Consider the following 19,144-nt stretch of genomic DNA (forward strand, 5'->3'; position numbering starts at 1 on the left):
CACTGGCTCTCTTTCGATTACACCAGTGGTTGGCAAACTGCGGCTCGCGAGCCACATGTGGCTCTTTGGCCCCTTGAGTGTGGCTCTTCCACAAAATACCGACTTCTGCTCATGGGCCACGAAGTTTCAATCACACTGTACATGCACGCCAGCATGTGGTATTTTGTGGGAGAGCCACACTCAAGGGGCCAAAGAGCCGCATGTGGCTCGCGAGCCGCAGTTTGCCAACCACTGGATTACACAATCTATATTTACCTAAATTATTGTGGTTCTAGCTCATTTAAGTGAAAATAATATTAATTTTAAATATTTACTTTAAAAATTATTTACTTGTAATAGCTGTATATAAACATGGTTCAGGTTGAAATCAAAGGAAAATAAAATTAAAAAGACTGACAACATTAACTGTTAAGTATATAAGAAAACTGGAACTCTCATACATTGCTTCTGGGAGTGCAAAATTGCACAAGCAATTTACTAGTAAAAGTTAAATGTACATCAACCATCTAATCAAGCAATTTTACTCTTAGATTTTTGTCTAAAATAAAAAAGATAGGACTCCCTAAAGTCCTAGAATAGAGTCACAGAGATCTCAAAAATCAAGATGGGATCACTGTTTAAAACTTAGAGTTTACTGAGGTAATATAAAAAAATTTGTCAAATTGCTATGCTGAAAAATAGATGGCTAGGACTCTAATTCTAACATTATTGTTTTAAGAAGACTTCTAAGAGGGCTGGGAAAGCTATGGCATGAAATCCTAAGTTTCTACAAAATAATGGAATAACAAAACATAATAGTAAGGTAGCAGCTAAATGGAGTTTATCCATAAATTAGAGGAAATTGGTACTGAATTTAAAATGAAAGCAGTAATATCAGCTATAGGTCAATTGCCAAAGAACAGTGATCCAGAAAAGAGCTAAGGAAGAAGAAATATTGAGATAAATCTTAGATAGGTAAATGAAAAACTGATGCTGGGGGAACAGACTTTATACATATTAATTTAGGTGCTCTAGATTAGAGCTGGGGTTGTGTTCTCTCTCTCCACCCCCATCCCAAACCAATGTCAAGCAAAGTAAGATATGTAAACTTTTCCATTGTCTTTTAAATGTATTTCAACATTTTTAAAATTAGAAAATTGCTTTAAAGGTTTTTTTTTCAAATATGATATTAGGGCTTTAGACTATAAACTACAGATTAGCATTCAAATATCAACTTAAAACATAAAATACATCATTCTATTCCCCTGGGGAGTTGTAGACAGAGAAGAAGTCAATGATTCTTGGCTGTAAACTCCACTTTCACTATAAGAGCTGATGTTTGGAGAGGAAGATCGAGATGGGGAGTCCATAGTCAAGTCGAGCTTAATTGCAGAATCAGGGCTTTCAAGATCTGAAGTACTGCCATTCAGTTTTGCTCTTTTCTTAGCTGCACTGTTACGAAGGGACCTAAGAGAGCTCTGCATCTAAGAAAAAATAAAAGCAATCAACTTTACAAAATAATTATATTACTAAAAGTTATCCTTAGATTTTAAAATCCATTAACTGTATCTATTTTTCCCCATTAACTATATCTAGCTAGCCACTCTTCTTTAATCCAGTAGTAACAAGATGGATGTTAACATATCTGCACATAGTATTTTTTTAATATATATTTATTGATTTCAGAGAGGAAGGGAAAGGGAGAGAGAGATAGAAATATCAATGATGAGAGAGAATCATTGATTGGCTGCGACGTGCACAACCCCCATCAGGGATTGAGCCCGCAACTGGGGCATGTGCTCTTGGCTGGAATCGAACCTGGGACTCTTCAGTCTGCAGGCCGATGCTCCATCCGCTAAGCCAAACCAGCCAGGGCTGCACATAGTATAAATATAGATTTCATCACTTAGGTATTTATAAATAACCCACTATTTTATAAATCCTGTAAGAGAAGGATCTTATTATTTACCATGGTATTTCCAGCACTGGGCACAAAGATTAATAAATGAATCACTGAATTAGATGGTAGACAGTGGAGTGGGTTAAAGTCACAGAGATCCAGCTAATCTTAAGTCAATTTTGTGCTTATGTGACTATTTAGATGTTCTATGAGGTTAGCAAAAAGTAATCCATTTTTTAAAATTTAAAGTTCACATCCAGCCTGCCAGTGTTAGAATTCAGAAAATAATAGATCATTTTATTTAACTTCTGAAGCCAAGTATTTCTAGAAATGCAGAGTAGAAATCATTATCTGAAACTAATACATTAAGGTTGGGAATAGAAATATGAACAAATTAAGGAACACAGAAATATACATAACTGTGCTTTGTTTATATTTTGATTATAACAATTATAATGGTTGATTCAATAGGATGCCACTTCCTTAGTAAATCTTTGAAAGATTGAATATCTAAAAAGAGTACTATCCTCTTACATTTACTAATAATTATATTTTAAAAATTACCCTTTCAATTATCCACCGAAAGAAAAAGGCCTATTTTAAGTTACTGTAAAATCAACACAAAATGTATAATCAGATGAAATTTATAAATTATGTAGGTAAATGCCTTTTCTATAAGTTTGTTTTCTTAAATAAATCCCCTTCCAAGTACCACTGAAATAAAAAAAACCAGGAAAGATTTTTACAAGTAGTTAGAATTTGGAATGACTAACTCATTAAGAACCAATTTTGGCACTTTATTAGTTTTACACATGCTTAATGCTAAAGAAATGCTTTGAAAATAAGTATGCATCAATATTTATTTTATTGAGCAAGTGATCTGTGCATGATGCTTACAGCTTTAAAATCAGCTAAAAAAGACCCCATAATATCAACATCTAGTGTTTCAGTTTACATATTTAATGTAAAACACTTTTTAAACCTAAAATCAGGCAAACAAATTATAAAAAGAAAGCATTTATAAAAGCTGTGCTCTGAATCCAAAGTAATATAACAGCCACATTCTTTATCTGGCATATTAATATGTACAGAGTTATCATTTTGACAATACATTTGTATAATTTAAATGGAATAACCTAGCATTCAAAGATGAGTATCCAATATGATCTTAATTTCATAAAGATAAGTAATGATGCACATATATGGACAAGGGACATGCTCAAGAATGGAGAGGAAACTATATTATGTTTCATTTATTTAAAAATGAAAACAAATATGACAAATTGTTCATTTGGGAGGGGTTAGTGCAAGAGTATATTGCTATATTATTCTTATTTTTAATTTAAAAAGTAATAATATATGCATAGAAGGAATACTTAAAGGAAAACACATTAGTGTTAACAGTTAATTATTCTGGGCATTAGGATTTGGTATGATGAATTTTCTTCCTAGTACTTCACTAAAATTTCCACGTTTTCTATAATGAACATGAAATATTTTCATAAGCAAGAAAACATGTTATGGGATTAAAAACTACTTGATTTCTCCTTAGATAAAACTATTATATTATAGAAAATCACAAACATTTAAAAATTAAAAATGGTATTTGGTTCTAACCTCTTCTTGATCCAAATCTTTGTCCTTGATATTTAATTCTGAAAGATCAATTTTAACACTATCATTTTCACTTTTCCAAATATCTTTAGGCTCTTTCTTTTTGGGTCCCACTGTGCTTAAATCGGTTTTATCAGGCAAAAGGCTGATTCCCCTTGGTATGGGAGGAACAGGCTTGGTCCCATTCAGGCCTCGTCGGGAAGATGATGATCTCGCCAAGGCAGGTGTGAGTTGAACTGGAGGTTTTTCTTGAGAATTTTCCCCTGCATGAAAAATGCATATTTTACTTTTTAAAAAAATGTTCAGAGAAGTGGAAGTTTAAATCACAAATGCCTGGAATACAGTGTTTTAAAATTAAAAAGCACAATATCTTTTATTAGAAATAGATTACTACTTAAAATGAGATAAAAGTATCATTGTCTCCTAAACAAATATAACAAAAATGAGCCACTTCACCCAGCTGGTGTAGCTCAGTGGTTGAGCATCGACACATAAACCAGGAGGTCACCGTTTGATTCTTGGTCAGAGCACATGCCCAGATTTCAGGCTCAATCCCTAGTAGGGAGTGTTCAGGAGGCAGCCGATCAATGATCTTTCAGTCATTATTGATGTTTTTATCTCTTTCCTCCCTTTCTCTCTCTGAAATCAATAAAAACATATTTTAAAAAATTATAAAAAAAGGAGCCAACAGATATATTTAAACATGATTTGTTTATAAAAATAAAAATATGACATACCAAGTTAAATGTCTATCTTCATATACATCACCATGGCCAGTATTTGTATAGTAAAGTCCATAATAAGGCAGAAGAGCTACTTTTTTTGCTTGATTTAATTACATAAGCAACATTTGAAGGACTACCATATGCAAAACAGAAATACTGGTCACTGGAGAGAACAAGTTGAATAATGCCTCAGCTTTCAATAATATTTGATCTTGTAGGAAAGACAAATTCAGAAAGAAATTAATACAAGGAAATGAAGGTTTAGTGCTAACAGAAAGTGATAAAATTCACTATAAGTTAAAGTGACCTTATATTTATAAACTGGAACATTAGCATTGTGGGATAGTTTAAAGGTGAAATATCTTACCTCAGGCGCTGCGGATAGGAAAGCCTGTGGGATAAGGGGGTTGCCTTTAACAGACATTTTATTTTGAGACTGAATCTGTCTTGAATAAACTTATATGCTAATTTCATAATTAAAAGAATATTTTAATTCTCATCTGAGGACATGTTTAGACAGAGGAAGGGGGAAAGAGAGAGAGAAACATGGATGTGAGAGAAAAACACTGATCAGCTGCCTTCAGTGTGTACCCCAACTGGGGATCGAACCAGCAACCCAGGTATATGTCCTAACCGGTAATCAATCGGCAACCTTTTGATGCATAGGATGATGTTCAACCAACTGACCCATTCTGGCCAGGCAAGAAAAAAATATTTTGTTAAAAATAAATAGAAAACCCATTAAAATAATTTTAACATATCCTATATAATAAAAGGCTAATATGCAAATTGACTGAATGGCAGAACGACTGGTTGCTATGATGCTCACTGACCACCAGGGGGCAGAAGCTCAATGCAGGAGCTTCCCTCTGGTGGTCAGTGCACTCCCACAGGGGGAGCACTGCTCAGCCAGAAGCTGGGCTCAAGGCTGGCAAGTGCAGTGGCAGTGGCAGGAGCCTCTTCTGACTCCACAGCAGCATTAAGGATGTCTGACTTACGGCTTAGGTCCACGGGGAGCGGGCCTAAGCCATCAGTTGGAAATCCCCTGAGCGCTCCTGAACTGCGAGAGGGAGCAGGCTGGGCTGAGGGACTCCCCCCACATCTAGTGCACGAATCTCATGCACTGGGCCTCTAGTATTAAATATTCAATAAATGTTGAATGATGAATAGCTATTATAGTAAACATGAATGACATTTTATATTTGTAAAGCTAAAATTTTTAGTAGCTTCTCAGGCTGTTCATGTTCATGTCCATTATAAAGCATTATTGTTTACCTAGTTCTGAAAAGGATTTTGAAGTGGCAATAGAAGAAAAAAGCAATTCACAATTTCAACTGAATTTTATATTACATATTTGATCTAATTAACATATAGTTATTTTCTTAAATATTTACTAATGCACAGAAAAATGTAATTTACAAGCTTTTAAAAATCTAACAACATAATTTTAAAATATAATCAAACGTACAAATGAATTTGAAAAAATATTAATTTTTACCATCATTTCTTCCTGTTGAGCCAGATGATTTTTGGCTGACAAGCTTTTTTTGAGGACTTGGCTTTGATAGTCCTTCAAAGCTTTTAAGAGGCCAGGAGTTTGAGAAATTAACAGAATTATCTTGAGACTTCTTTGGAGACACAGTAAGAGATGTGTGTTTTGGGCTAGTTCGAGATGAGAGAGGATAGGATGGAAGGATGAAGGCTCCTGGGCTTGGATTTGGACCAGAGTATGATGAAATACATTCTGTTTGGTTACCAAATGTTGGCTGTGTCTTACTGCCAAAATTTAGGCTAGCATACACTATAATAAAACAAAAAAAAATGTTATTCCCATTAAACTTTGAAACCAATGAAATAAACAAAAAATAAATAAAAGAGAATATGATATATATATATACACACACACACATATATATATATATATACATACACACACACACAGACATACATACCTTCTAAGAGTTTTAAGATTTTTGCTTTTCACATTAAGGTTTTTATTCCATCTGGCATTTATATTTTTGTACAGTGTGAGGTAAAGATCTAATTAACATTTTTCTATATAGATAATGCAATTTTTCCAGTGGCACTTTTTGAGCTATCCATTCTTTCCCTTTTATCTACAAATCTATATATTAGAGTCTATTCTTAGATGCTTCTTATTGGTTCCATTAATCTATTTATGTATACCTATTACAATATATTATTTGTAATCGAGCTGATAGGATAAATTCCCTTCCATTTTGGTCTACTTTAGAATTATCTAGGCCAGGGGTGGGCAACCCCTGGCACATGTGCCAAACATGGCATGCCAGTAACTTTTTTTTTTTAATATATTTTATTGATTTCTTACAGAGAGGAAGGGAGAGGGATAGAGAGTTAGAAACATCGATGAGAGAGAAACATCGATCAGCTGCCTCCTGCACACTCCCTACTGGGTATGTGCCTGCAACCAAGGTACATGCCCTTGACCAGAATTCAACCTGGGACCCTCGAGTTCGCAGGCCGACGCTCTATCTATTGAGTCAAATCTGTTAAGGCATGCCAGTAATTTTTGCTGGCACTCAAAACCCTCTCTTATAATCTTCCATTTACAATTTTTGTGAACATTTGAATGACTTAAATGTTAAATTACAAGGAACTGGCAAGACACTTGATGTTATGTTTGGTTACATAAAGGTTTTTGAAAAGAAACTGGAAGTCTTTAAGAGGGATGTGGATGGTGAGAGATTTAGATATTTCCCAAATCTCAAGAGGCACATCGAAGACCTCCAAAAAGATGACAGAACAGACTGTCAAAGCCTTTAAAAGCTGTTTTTAAACATCATCGAGTCACTATTGAGCAGTTCTTCTCAAGATTTGTGAAATTCAGAGAACTGGAAGAGACAGCAAAATTCATGAGGTTTCCAGACAGCATGAAACTGGAGGAACTAAACTTACAAATGTTTTCATGGATAGACATGGCTGACTTTGAAGTGCAGTTGATTGAATTTCAGAGTAGCTCAATTTGGAAGCAGAAACTTATTGACCTTAGAGTTGACTTGGAAAACATTGAAAAAAAGCGATTAGAGACTGGAGTACCAGAGAGAAGTGTCGAAAACGAACTATTGAGGACTTGGAATGCCATTCCAGAAAATTTTTTCTGTTTAAAAAACTTTGCAACAGCATTACTCTCCATGTTTTCATCCACATATGCTTGTGAATCTTTGTTCTCAGTGATGAATTTTGTTAAGTTTCTTAATAGGAGTAGCCTGACGGATGAAAGTAGTAGCTCGTGCATATCTCTGAAGGTCACGAAATACAAACCTGATGTAAAATCTCTGTCATCAGTGATGCAGCAGCAAAAATCCCACTGATATTATCAAACGGAGTCATAAAGTTTTCTGTCAGACTATCAGTGTACATGTATACATTAAAAAATAAATGTATTTTTCATCATCATATACTGTGTTTTTGTTGCTTGAATGAATTTTATTATTTCTTCAAGGTTCTTCACATACGTACACCTTAAGAGATATCAAGTAGGCGTAACATGTTCTCAAAAAATTAGGGTTGGCACCCAGAAGAATTTTGAGTCAGAGATTTTGCTGGTTCTGGCACACACTCACAAAAAGGTTGCCCACCCCTGGCCTAGACCATTCTTGACCCTCCATTCTGTCATATGAATTTCAGGATCAGCTTGTCAGTCTCCATAAAAGATTCTGTTGGGACTTTGGTTGAAATGACGTTTAATTTACAGATTAATCTGGGAATAAGTGTCATTTTCCTGATATTGAGTCTCCCTGTTTAAAAATATAGGATCTTTTAGCCTTGGCCATGTAACTCAGTTGGTTATAGCACTGTCCTGAACACCAAAAGGCTGTGTTGATAGGAGGAAACCAATCAATGTATCTCTATCACATTGATGTTTCTCTCTCTCTCTAAAAAAAAATCAATAAGAAACTATCTTTGGGTGAGGATTAAAAAATACATATTTATTTATTTACATAAATTTATTTACATGTATTAACTAATATATTTATGTAAATAACTAAATATACCTATTTATATATGGGATCTTATTTTATTCAGATTTTCTTTCACATCTCTCAAAAAAGTATTTTAGCTATTACAATAAAGGACATGCAAATCTTTGTTAGATATCCATATATTTACAAATTTTGTTCATGCTATAATTTCTTAAAAATACATTTTTCTAAAAGTTGCTGGTATTCAGGAACTTTATTTAGCTTAACATTCTAGTATTATACCTGGCAAACTTGTTAAGTTATTTAATATTTTAATAGTTTTCTGTATATCCTTTTGAATAGTCTATGTAATCTAATAATGATTATAATAATAATGGTGACTATAATGATAATAATGATGAGCTAATGTTTATTGAGCTCTTACTATATGCCATGTGGTATTCTAAACACTTTCCATGTATTAACTAATTTAATCCTTACAACAATCCTGTGGGAATAGGTATTATTCTTATTTTACAGATTAAAAAAATGTACAAAGGGGATAATAAGTAAATAACTAAAGGTCATACATTAGGAAATTATAAAACTGAGATATCAACCCAGGCATTCTGGCTCCCAAGCTTGTGCTCTAAACCATTACACTGTACCATGTATTACCTGTAACAATGCCAATTTTTGTTTCTTCCTCTTCAAATTTTATATTTTTAATTTTGAACTAGGTATTCCCTAGATAGATATTATAACGACTCCCAAATTTTTAGGACTGATTTTCCCTTACACTCCAGACTCAGCATCAAAATGCCACTCGACATCTCTGAAGAGACAGATGTCCCAAACATTACATATCTATAACAAAAACTCTTGATTTCCCAGTCAAATCTGTTTCTTCTCATCTTCCTCCTCTTGGTAAACAGTAGCTCTATTCTTCAAGTTGCTCAGACCAGCAGTGTTGGACTCATCCTTGACTCTTCTCTTCAACTTCAGATTTAATCCATTAACAAATCTCATTGGCTCCAAATTAGTGATACAGAATGATCACTAAATCTGGAAACTTGGGTGAATACAGAATAAATGGCTTGTTCATATTACATTACTATACATGTAAAATAAAATTACTAATGTTTCTAAACTTTACAACCATGCTGGATATCAGAATCTAACCATTTTTCATCATTTTCATTGCTTCCTCTAAAACAAGCCATATCATCATCTCTTACCTTTACTATTGCCATCACTTCCTAACTCATTTGCTTTGTATCCGCCCCCACTCCTGCCAAGGCTAGTCTCTACACAGCAGCTCTGATCCTTTAAAAAGACAGTCAGATAATGCGATTTCTCTTCTCAAAAACCTCCAATGACTTCCCAACCCACTCAGAATATAATCCCAAATCCTTACCATGCCCTACAAGGCCAAATGTTATCACCTATAATTATTCTCCCCACTAGTCATTCCACTGAGTTCCTTGCTATTTATTCCTCCAACAAGGCCAAATATGACCCTACTTCATAGCATTTGTACTTAGTTGTTCTCTCTGACTGGAATGTTCTTTCTCCAAATATCTATGTGGTTCACAGCTTCACTTCATTTAAGTTTGTTTAAATGTTATCACTTCAGAGAGGCTTTTCCTGTCACATTCTATCCCCTCATGCTGTCTTATTTTTCTTCTTAGCACTTACTTTCATTCTTATTATCTTCTCCTCTACTAGATTTTGATCTTTAGATCCTAGAACAGTGTCTGGTCTCAATAAATATTAAAGGAATTAATAATAAATGCTCACTAGCAGTAATTAACTGAGTATTTGGGTCTGTTCTTGACTTTAAAGTCAATTCTAATATTTTACCACTAAGTATATTTGCTATTGGTATTAACAGGTATCTGTTCAGGTTAAGAAAATTATTCTTAGTTATGGGTTTGTAAGTATGCATGGATGTTGATTTTTCATCAATTGCTTTTACTGCATCTATTGACACAATTATATAGTTTTTCTCCTGTTATATGTGATAAGGTTCAATTACAGGTTTTTCTGAAAACATCTACTTAGGCATAATATGTAACATACAAATTTTAAAAACACATCGATAGCCAATATGTAGATCTGGTTTGCTAGCACTTTATTTAGGACTTTGAATTTCATAAAAGTGAAACTGTATCACCATTTATTTTGCTTTATTCATTGACCTTACCTGGTCATGGTATTAAGGTTATATTTATTTCATAAAATGAATTAGGGAGCCTTCTTTCTTCCTTAATTCTTTTAGTTTGTCTAAGATAGGGTTTACCTCTGCCTTGAAGGTTTCACAGAATACAAGGAAAACCATCTGTGCCTGGGATATTTTGTTTCTGTGGTTAAAATTTTAAATAAAAATTCCTTTAATGATTATACATCTGTTCAGTTTTCATATTTCTGAGATAACTGTGACAAAGTTATTGTGTTGTTCAAATATTATGTATCATCTAATTCCAAAATTCTTTACCCTATTCAAATTTTCTATTAACATTTGTAGATTTGTTAATTTTTTTCCTTGTAATTTTGTCAAATTACATATGTAGACACTCACACATACATGTACACACACACACTTTTTAAAAAGTCTTATCTGCTTAGTGAACTATTCTTTTTTCATTATAATGATCCTCTTTAGCCCTAAAAGTGTTTTTAGCTTTAGTGTGTATATTTTCCTTAATATCAATATTTTTATACTTGCTTTGAGTATTTGTCTAGTATAGTAGTTACTTCCTTATCACGGGGGATAGGTTCCAAGACCCCCAGTGGATGCTTGAAACCCTGGATATTATCAAACACTATATATACTATGTTTTTCCTGTACATAGTATCTAGAATAAAGTTTAATTTATAAATTAGGCAGAGTAAGAAATTAACAATAACTACTAATAAAAAGAACATTAGGAGTAGTGATGTAGAACAATTCTAACAATGTACTGTAATAAAAGTTACATGAATTGAATGTGGTCTCTCTTTCAAACATCCTATTGTACTGTACTCAACTTTTCACTTAAAGAAAGCAATTTACGGCTTCTCTAAGGCATATCTGAATTGCCAGCATCACTACTCTTGTGCTTTGGGACCACTATTAAGTAATATATAGATTACTTGAATACAAACCCTGCAATGCCACAACAGTTGATCTGGGTAGTGTATACAGAGTGGATACATTGGACACAGAAATGATTCATGTCCTGAGTGGGACAAGTGAGAGAGAGATTTCATTGCACTACTCAGAACAGTACATAGTTTAAAACTTATAAATCATTTATTTCTGGGTAAAATAAATTTATTATTTCCATTTAGTATTTCTGGATCTAGGTTAACCGTGAGGTAACTGAAACCACAGAAATCACAACTGTGAATAAGAGGGGACTACTGCATGTTTTGCATGCTTTACTTTCTCCAATTCTATTTTGATCTATTTTGGGTGTAACTTAGCTTTTAAATTTTAAAAATCTAATCATCTCTGTTATTTAAAAGTCCACTCTGTCCATTTATCTTTATAGCAACCATTTATCTTTATATGGTTTACTTCAACCGTCTTATTTTGTGCTTCTTCTTTATTACGTTTTTTCTTGCCTTTTATTGACTTTTTCGTTTTACTCCTCAGCTAATATAAAAGTCTACTTGTACCTTTTAGGGGTTCCCTTAAATTTTCCTTCAATATTTTTTTGGAATACTTTCCATGACAAAAGACCTAGCTTATGTATACTAACAAATACAACATTCTTCTGAAGACTTAAGCAATATATATTATTTACTTTTAATTCATATTTGACAAGGTTAGAACCTCTGCTACTACCTAAATCTTATTTGGGTGGAAAATGGGCTACAGTGGTCAAAAATTTATATATAGAATGAAAACTTTAATTCCTGATTTCAATTAAGTGCTCTATTAATAGATTCTGATGCTTCCATGCCAGGGTCTAATTATATATTCCTTTTTTAAGAGATTTAAATATAAGGTATTCCCCACTAATGTGTACATACACTTTTAATAATTACAAAGGCAATTTTATTAAAACACATGTCATTTTCAAAATTGAGCAATCAGCTTTAAACTATTTATAATTTTGGGAAGGACACTCTGTATATTTCTTACAAAAAAATCAAACATCAGATTTCTTTATACACATAGAGAGATCCAATGTTTGCAACAAAAGATACCAACACTTCCAACATTTAGTGTGGTTCACTGCAGCATTTAAAATTGGGATGGGAACTTCTAGATGATTTGGCATTTGGCATTCATACTCCGGGCCCTTCAGAAATACCATGGAGAATGTTAGCTGAGAAGGTGGTGGTGGTCTTGACAAAATTTTTAATGTATAACTTACTAATAAGTTAAATCTTGACTTTCTTTTTTAAAAATCTTTATTGTTGAGATTACAGATGTCCCTCTTTTTCACCCTCATTGCCCCCTTCCACCTGGTTCCCACCCTACCCCAGGCCTTCTCCACCCCATTATCTGTGCCCCTACGTAATGCATATATGCACATAAAATCTTTGTTTAATCTCTTCCCGCACCTCCACCGCCCTTCCCTCTGAGAATCGTTTCATTTCCATGCCTCTGATTCTATTTTATTCACCATTTTATTCTGTTCATTAGATTTCTTATTTATTTTGATTTTTAGATTCAATTATTGATAGGTATATATTTGTTGCCATTTTGTTGCTCATATTTTGATCTTTTTCTTCTTCTTAAAGAATACCTTTCAATATTTCATATAATACTGATTTGGTGGTGATGAACTTCTTTAACCTTTTCTTGTCTGTGAAGCTCTTTATCTGACCTTCAATTCTAAATGACTAGAGGCCTGATGCATGAAGATTTGTGCAAGAATAGGCCTTCCTTCCCGTGGCTGCCAGTACTGGCTTCCCTCGGGCACCTGGGACCTGGGTCTTCGCTCTGGCCGCCGCCTCCCACCTTTGCTTTGAGCTGGAGCCGCATCCCGCCCAATCTGGGCCAGCTCCATAGCCGCTGCCCAGAGGCTGGCCCTGAGCAACCGGCAGGGGCTTGTGGGAGGCTTGGCTTCCTTCGTCACTGGGGTGACGAAAGAAGCCAAGTGTCCCGCCCAAAGGAAGCCAAGCGTCCCGCTCGCCCTGGCTGGTTCCAGCTGGCGCCACCATCTTTGTGGCAGAGTGATGGTTAATTTGCATATTACCCTTTTATTAGTATAGACTAGTGGCCCATTGCACCTGGTGTAGTAGGTGTCTTGTAGGGCCTAGTGGCTAAGCCTCCCAGTCACCTGAACTGAGCACTCTAGGTGCACCCCTTTTGTGGGTTGTGAGCACAGTCTTGTAGTTGAGACTTGATTGCTGTTGGTGTCACTGGGAGGAATTGACCTCCAGGCCAACTGGCTGTGTGGACAAGCTGAGACTACAATGGGAGAGCTGCTATGCAGGAGACGCCCTTTTGGAGCAGGACTTGCTTCAGTGGGGCTTTGGCGCTCACTGAATCTGCCCCTTGAGTGTGTTGCTTATGGATGTGAAGAGTTGTAATCTGGTATAGTCTTACACTGACCACTGGGTACACTGGCTCTTGGTTCTCCAGGGAAGTGCAAAGTCAGTCACTGCCTGGGGTCACCCAGCAGGAGCTACAGAGAGATCTGCAGATTCCTCCTCTTTGTATCGGGTTTGGACGTGCCCAGATGAGGCCCAGCTATGAAGCAAGGCAGGCTGGTTCTGGTGCCAGGTCTTAGGCCCTTTACCCTTTGTACACCATAAGTGTCTATAGATGCAAGCAGCGGACCTTTCCCACACACTATGTGTGTCTACAGCCGCAAAAAAAACTAGCAATATTACACTTGGTGATTACACAGGTAATCAGGCAATTAATTAAAAAACATAAATTAGCACAACCGGAGAAAAGAAAATGTTATGCCACCGACTTGCCATACAGATTATATAAACGACATTTTTTGGGGGAATATCTGCTGATTGGAAAAAAAAAAAACCTACGTGGAAAAGGTGTTTGGTATATTCTTCTACTAGTATTGGTACAAAATAGCAAAAAGAAACCAAATACTTTTGTAAATAATGTAATGTTCCGTTATGTGTTGTACTGTGTTTTGAACTTTATCATATACTGAGGCAATTTTAATAATAACAAAGTGTAAATAATACTTTTCTTTTTTCCCATTGTGTATGTGCTACGTAAAAATAATTAAAAATGTCCTTTGGAAGAATTAAAAAAAAAAAATGTTTTCCCTAAGTGGCAGCCCTGACCAACTTTAAAATAATTTTTCGTGAGAATTTTCAACTGAAAATATTCAAGAACACCTGAATTGTAATATATATATTTATTTTTATAGTATCCATTGCAAATTGATTTTTTAAATTAAATTCAAAATATTGTGGTGTGTGGGGATGGTTTCCGTTTTGGATGCGTGGCAGTTAACTGGTTAATTGATAGGTTTGGAGCTCCCTGACCCAGCTGCAGCTTGTTTGACAGATTTTAGCTTGAGCAAGAACAGGCCATTCCAGGGCAGAGCAAACAGAAATGGCGCCAGTCAGCAGTAACTGGTTTGGCTCAGTGGATAGAGCGTTGGCCTGCGGACTGAAAGGTCCCGGGTTCGATTCTGGTCAAGGGCATGTATCTTGGTTGTGGGCACATCCCCAGTAGGAGGTGTGCAGGAGGCGGCTGATCGATGTTTCTCTCTCATTGATGTTTCTAACTCTTTATCTCTCTCCCTTCCTCTCTGTAAAAAATCAATAAAATATATATTAAAAAAAAAGAAAGAAATGGCACCAGTCAGCCCTGCAACCTACCGGGGAGGTCCCAGCATAGGAACAATGATCCTTGCAAGCAACTCTGTCTGAGAGAAAGCTGCCCCTGAGTTCTTTCCCCGATGCTAGACAATCCAGTTCCTTCTCGTATGTGTCTGGGTCCCCCAGAGCCTTGCCCTGGTGCTGGAGTTCAGAGGAAGCAGGACCTTGTAAGTTCAGTTTGTGGTGTCGGCCTTTTAAGAGGAACAGCTGGGTTTCCAGCAGCCTCAGTGTCACTGAGCCCCAAGTTGCACTGGTTTTTACAACCCATAGTTACAGGGACTTCTCTTCCCAGCTCCGGGGCCTTGGACTGGGTTTCTGGTGTGGGGCTGGAACCCCTTGCTCCTCATGGGTGGCTTCCACATAGACGATCTCTCTCCGAGTTAAAAAAATGATACACATGGGTGCCGGACCAGCCCATTCTGCACTTCCTCACCTCCTACTAGTCTCAGTGTTCTTTATTTACTTCTCTAGTTGTAGGATTTCCATTCAGCCAGCTTCCAGGTTTTCTGGATGATGGTTGTTCTGTATTTTAGTTGTGGTTGTGGGAGCCGGTATTTACCTATGCCGCCATCTTGGTTCCTCTCTAAATCTTGACTTTAGAAGAACATGGTATCTCTTTAGCCACTGCTCTATAATAGGTATTCTGAGAGGTTATAGAAAATTAGATGCACTACAAAGATCTGATTAAACACTGAGAGTGAAGGTAGCTTTCAAAGGTAATGTAACCATTTAGGGATATCCTAAACAGGAACAGGCCAAGCAACACAGAGAATCCTTTCTGCGTCTATTAATTATGAGTCCCAAAGGCATCTAGCCAAGATTTAGGAAATACCTATATTATTAAGAAAGGTAAATTATTTTATTGGGAACAACACCACAAAGGAAAACTTTATGGAATTACATAGCCCTTTGGAGTGGATGGAGGAAAAGGTAGTTAAAATATAAGTGCTATATTAACTAAATCCTCTTTACTAATTTCAAATGAGAATTACTTTTCACCACCAAATACAGAAAGAAGTACATACATTGGTATCATTCAAAAAATTTAGTAAGTGTACAACAAAAATGAAAATATCTCTTAGAAATATTTGATTTGTTCCTAACTCTAAATAATACTTGATAAAGCTATTAATTAGCATGGAAGAAAAAAAAACATTTTCAAATCCAAAATCCATATGACTGACAGCCTCAAATCTTCTTTTTGTTCTATATCTTTCAGACATATAAGAGATCTGAAATGAAATGAAAGCTAGTCAGGAAGTTATGGTTCCTAACAGGGAATATAATAAATCCTAAATAGCCTCAAAATTTAAAACTGTTATGGAAAATAACTCTCTTCTGCTAACACAGTACTCCTTAATGAATAATGTTACATTCAATTACTTGGTATTAAAATGCTCATCTCCACCATGAGTAGAAACTCTAATTTTAATCAGTGATCTATAATAATAAAAGCGTAATATGCTAATTAGACCAGATGTCCTTCCAGAGGAAGCTGGGGCTTTGACGGAAGCCTGGGTCCCAGGTGTCAGAGGGAAGCCGGTGCCGGTAGCTTGGGGAAGAAAGGTCTACTATTGCACGATTTTCGTGCATTGGGCCAGCCTCTAGTATTTATATAAAGATTATGGTATTTATCATTTTGAGGTAATAGCTATTTAAATGTTATTAAAATTTTTACTAAAATATAACTTTTTTGATGAGTATGATTATACAAAATAACATACAAGCTAGGTTTGAAAACCCCACACAACATTTATATGTCATTTGTATTTAAATAAATTTGGAATTGAAACCTTTATCTTGATAACTGTTAGCTGTCCCCAGGTATTGTAAGTCAGAATCCACACTTCCAGTTTTACCACATATCTGTGAAAATCCAAGTTGTCCACATTTCCCAGAAAGATTAGTCTGATGAGTCCCAGTAGTGCCTTTGGAAGGAAGAATAAAAATATAATAAAAGTTAGCTTTATTTCATGAATAAATCTAATTTCATAAATGGTATCATTTGTGTGGAAGTAAATATAAAAATACATGGATAGTGATCATGGCAGGCAAGAAAGGCATAAAGCTTTTGCTACTGGCAGAGCTGATTAGTGGCAGGGATTAAAGGACAGAAAATAGACAGGTAAAGTACAGAGAAAAGCATATTGAAAAATGCAGACAAAGGCAATTTCTTCCTACATGCTCCCTTCTCTTACCATGGAATGTTCCTTCAGACCTGGCTTTCCTTCTTCCTAGTATTTGTAAGTATACACTCAACCCAAAAAATTGCTATTGCAGAACACATCTACCTTCTTTCCTAACATATAACACAGCATTCACACAGCTTCTAAGCTTATCCAGGTATACTTCCCAGATTGCTTTCTCTCTCCTGTGGCTAGTTAAGGTTAATTCTGGGCAGAGGAATAAGTCTGAATTAAAGAAGGTAATAATGGCCTCTCTGGCATTCATTTATCTATAATAATAAAAGTGTAATATGCTAATTAGACTGGACGTCCTTCCAGACGACCTTCTGGATGAAGCCAGGGCTTCGAGGGAAGCCGGTGCCAGCAGCTGGGGGAAGGAAGGCCTACTCTTGCATGAATTTCATGCATCAGGCCTCTAGTTTATATATAAAATCAGCTGATCACTTGCAGTTCTGAAACTATTTTAAAAATTCTCTTCTTAAAATTTCAAGTCCCTTTATCCTTCAGGTACTAGACATCTTCTAGGTTAATTCTCACATTCCTGCTTTTGTTATTCTCCCTACCTGCAATAGTCCCTTTTGCCTCACTGCCAATCACAGACCCTTTGTTCTTTTTTTTTTTTTAATATATTTTATTGATTTTTTACAGAGAGGTAGGGAGAGGGATAGAGAGTTAGAAACATCGATGAGAGAGAAACATCGATCAGCTGCCTCCTGCACACTCCCCACTGGGGATGTGCCCACAACCAAGGTACTTGCCCTTGACTGAAATCGAACCTGCGACCCTTGAGTTCGCAGGCCGATGCTCTATCCACTGAGCCAAACTGGTTAGGGCAACCCTTTGTTCTTTAAAGTCCAGCCTCTTTCTTGGTATTTTTATAAATCACTTCAACACCTATTATCTTTTCCTTTCTTGAATTCCTATAACTTATAATCTGTAACATCCAATCTAGAATTGGGTTATATGTTGTCTTATCATTCAGTTATTTAAAATCTGTACTACTAGGCCCTAGCAGGTTTGGCTCATGAATAGAGCATTGGCCTTTGGACTGAAGGGTCCTGGGTTCAACTCTGGACAATGGCACATGCCTCAATTGCAGGCCCGAAAACAAACATTAAACTATACAATCATTATGACACTTCATTTTTATATGAAAATACCATGGAATACTACTGCATAAAGATCTATAAATTCTACTAGGGTAACAATGTTTTCTAAATATTGTGTCCAAACTCATAGTCAACAAATTTCAGTAACTGATATCATTTGGATACTAAATAAATGTTAACATCTATGACAAACTCCATCTTTACCTTATAAAATATTTTTCATTTCCAACTAATTTTGTTAACACATACATGATCATTTTTCTAATTAGTCAGGTGTTAAGTTTTGACATCTTTCTCTGCTCCCCTAGTCATCAAATTTTCCTGATTATTCCTTTTATTCCATTTGTAAATAACTATCAACTAGCTTTTTTCCTTTACAATAACAACAACAAATCTCCAATAGGTCCCTATAGCTTACCAGTATGAGCTCAATTTTTTAAGCTTAGCTACAGGGATCCCTAAATCCAAATTTATCTTTGACCATCTACAGTGAATCTTGCCTTTACACAGCTCCCAGAATATCGCAAGCCCTTTCTTAATGTAAGCCTTTGAGCCCAGCTGGTGTGGCTCAGTGGTTGAGCATTGATCGACCCAAGAACTAAGAGGTCACTGGTTCGATTCCCAGTCAGGGCACATGTCCTTTGTGGGCTTGATCCCCAGTAAGGGGTGTGCAAGAGGCAGCTGATGGATGATATTTCTCTCTCATCGATGTTTCTCTCTTTCTATCCCTCTCCCCTCCTTTCTCTCTCTCTCTCTTAAAAAAAAAAATCAATAATGTAAGCCTTTGCACTTGCCATACTTCCCACCTAACTACTTGTATCATATACATCTCAAAAAGATGAAATTCAAATACTATCTCCTCTTCAATGTCTTTTCTGACTGATAT

At 35.7% G+C, this 19,144-nt stretch overlaps 1 protein-coding gene across 2 annotated transcripts in view; it reads right to left on the reverse strand.

Moving 5' to 3' along the window:
- TOGARAM1 (TOG array regulator of axonemal microtubules 1) overlaps nt 1-19,144 on the reverse strand; it is a 118,023-nt gene that overhangs the window by 74,710 nt on the left and 24,169 nt on the right. For both annotated transcript variants that reach the window (XM_070431685.1, XM_070431695.1), the window contains exons 3-6: nt 16,757-16,891; nt 5,717-6,019; nt 3,497-3,756; nt 1,231-1,463 (exon numbers count right to left, since the gene is read on the reverse strand). In XM_070431685.1, the coding sequence (XP_070287786.1) occupies nt 1,231-1,463; nt 3,497-3,756; nt 5,717-6,019; nt 16,757-16,891 (931 nt within the window). The remainder of the gene's footprint in view (nt 1-1,230; nt 1,464-3,496; nt 3,757-5,716; nt 6,020-16,756; nt 16,892-19,144) is intronic.

The sequence above is a fragment of the Myotis yumanensis genome, unplaced genomic scaffold (genome assembly GCF_028538775.1).
Source record: "Myotis yumanensis isolate MYYU_CA2020_CCGP unplaced genomic scaffold, mMyoYum1.0.hap1 SCAF_1, whole genome shotgun sequence".
NCBI classification, from domain to species: domain Eukaryota; kingdom Metazoa; phylum Chordata; class Mammalia; order Chiroptera; family Vespertilionidae; genus Myotis; species Myotis yumanensis.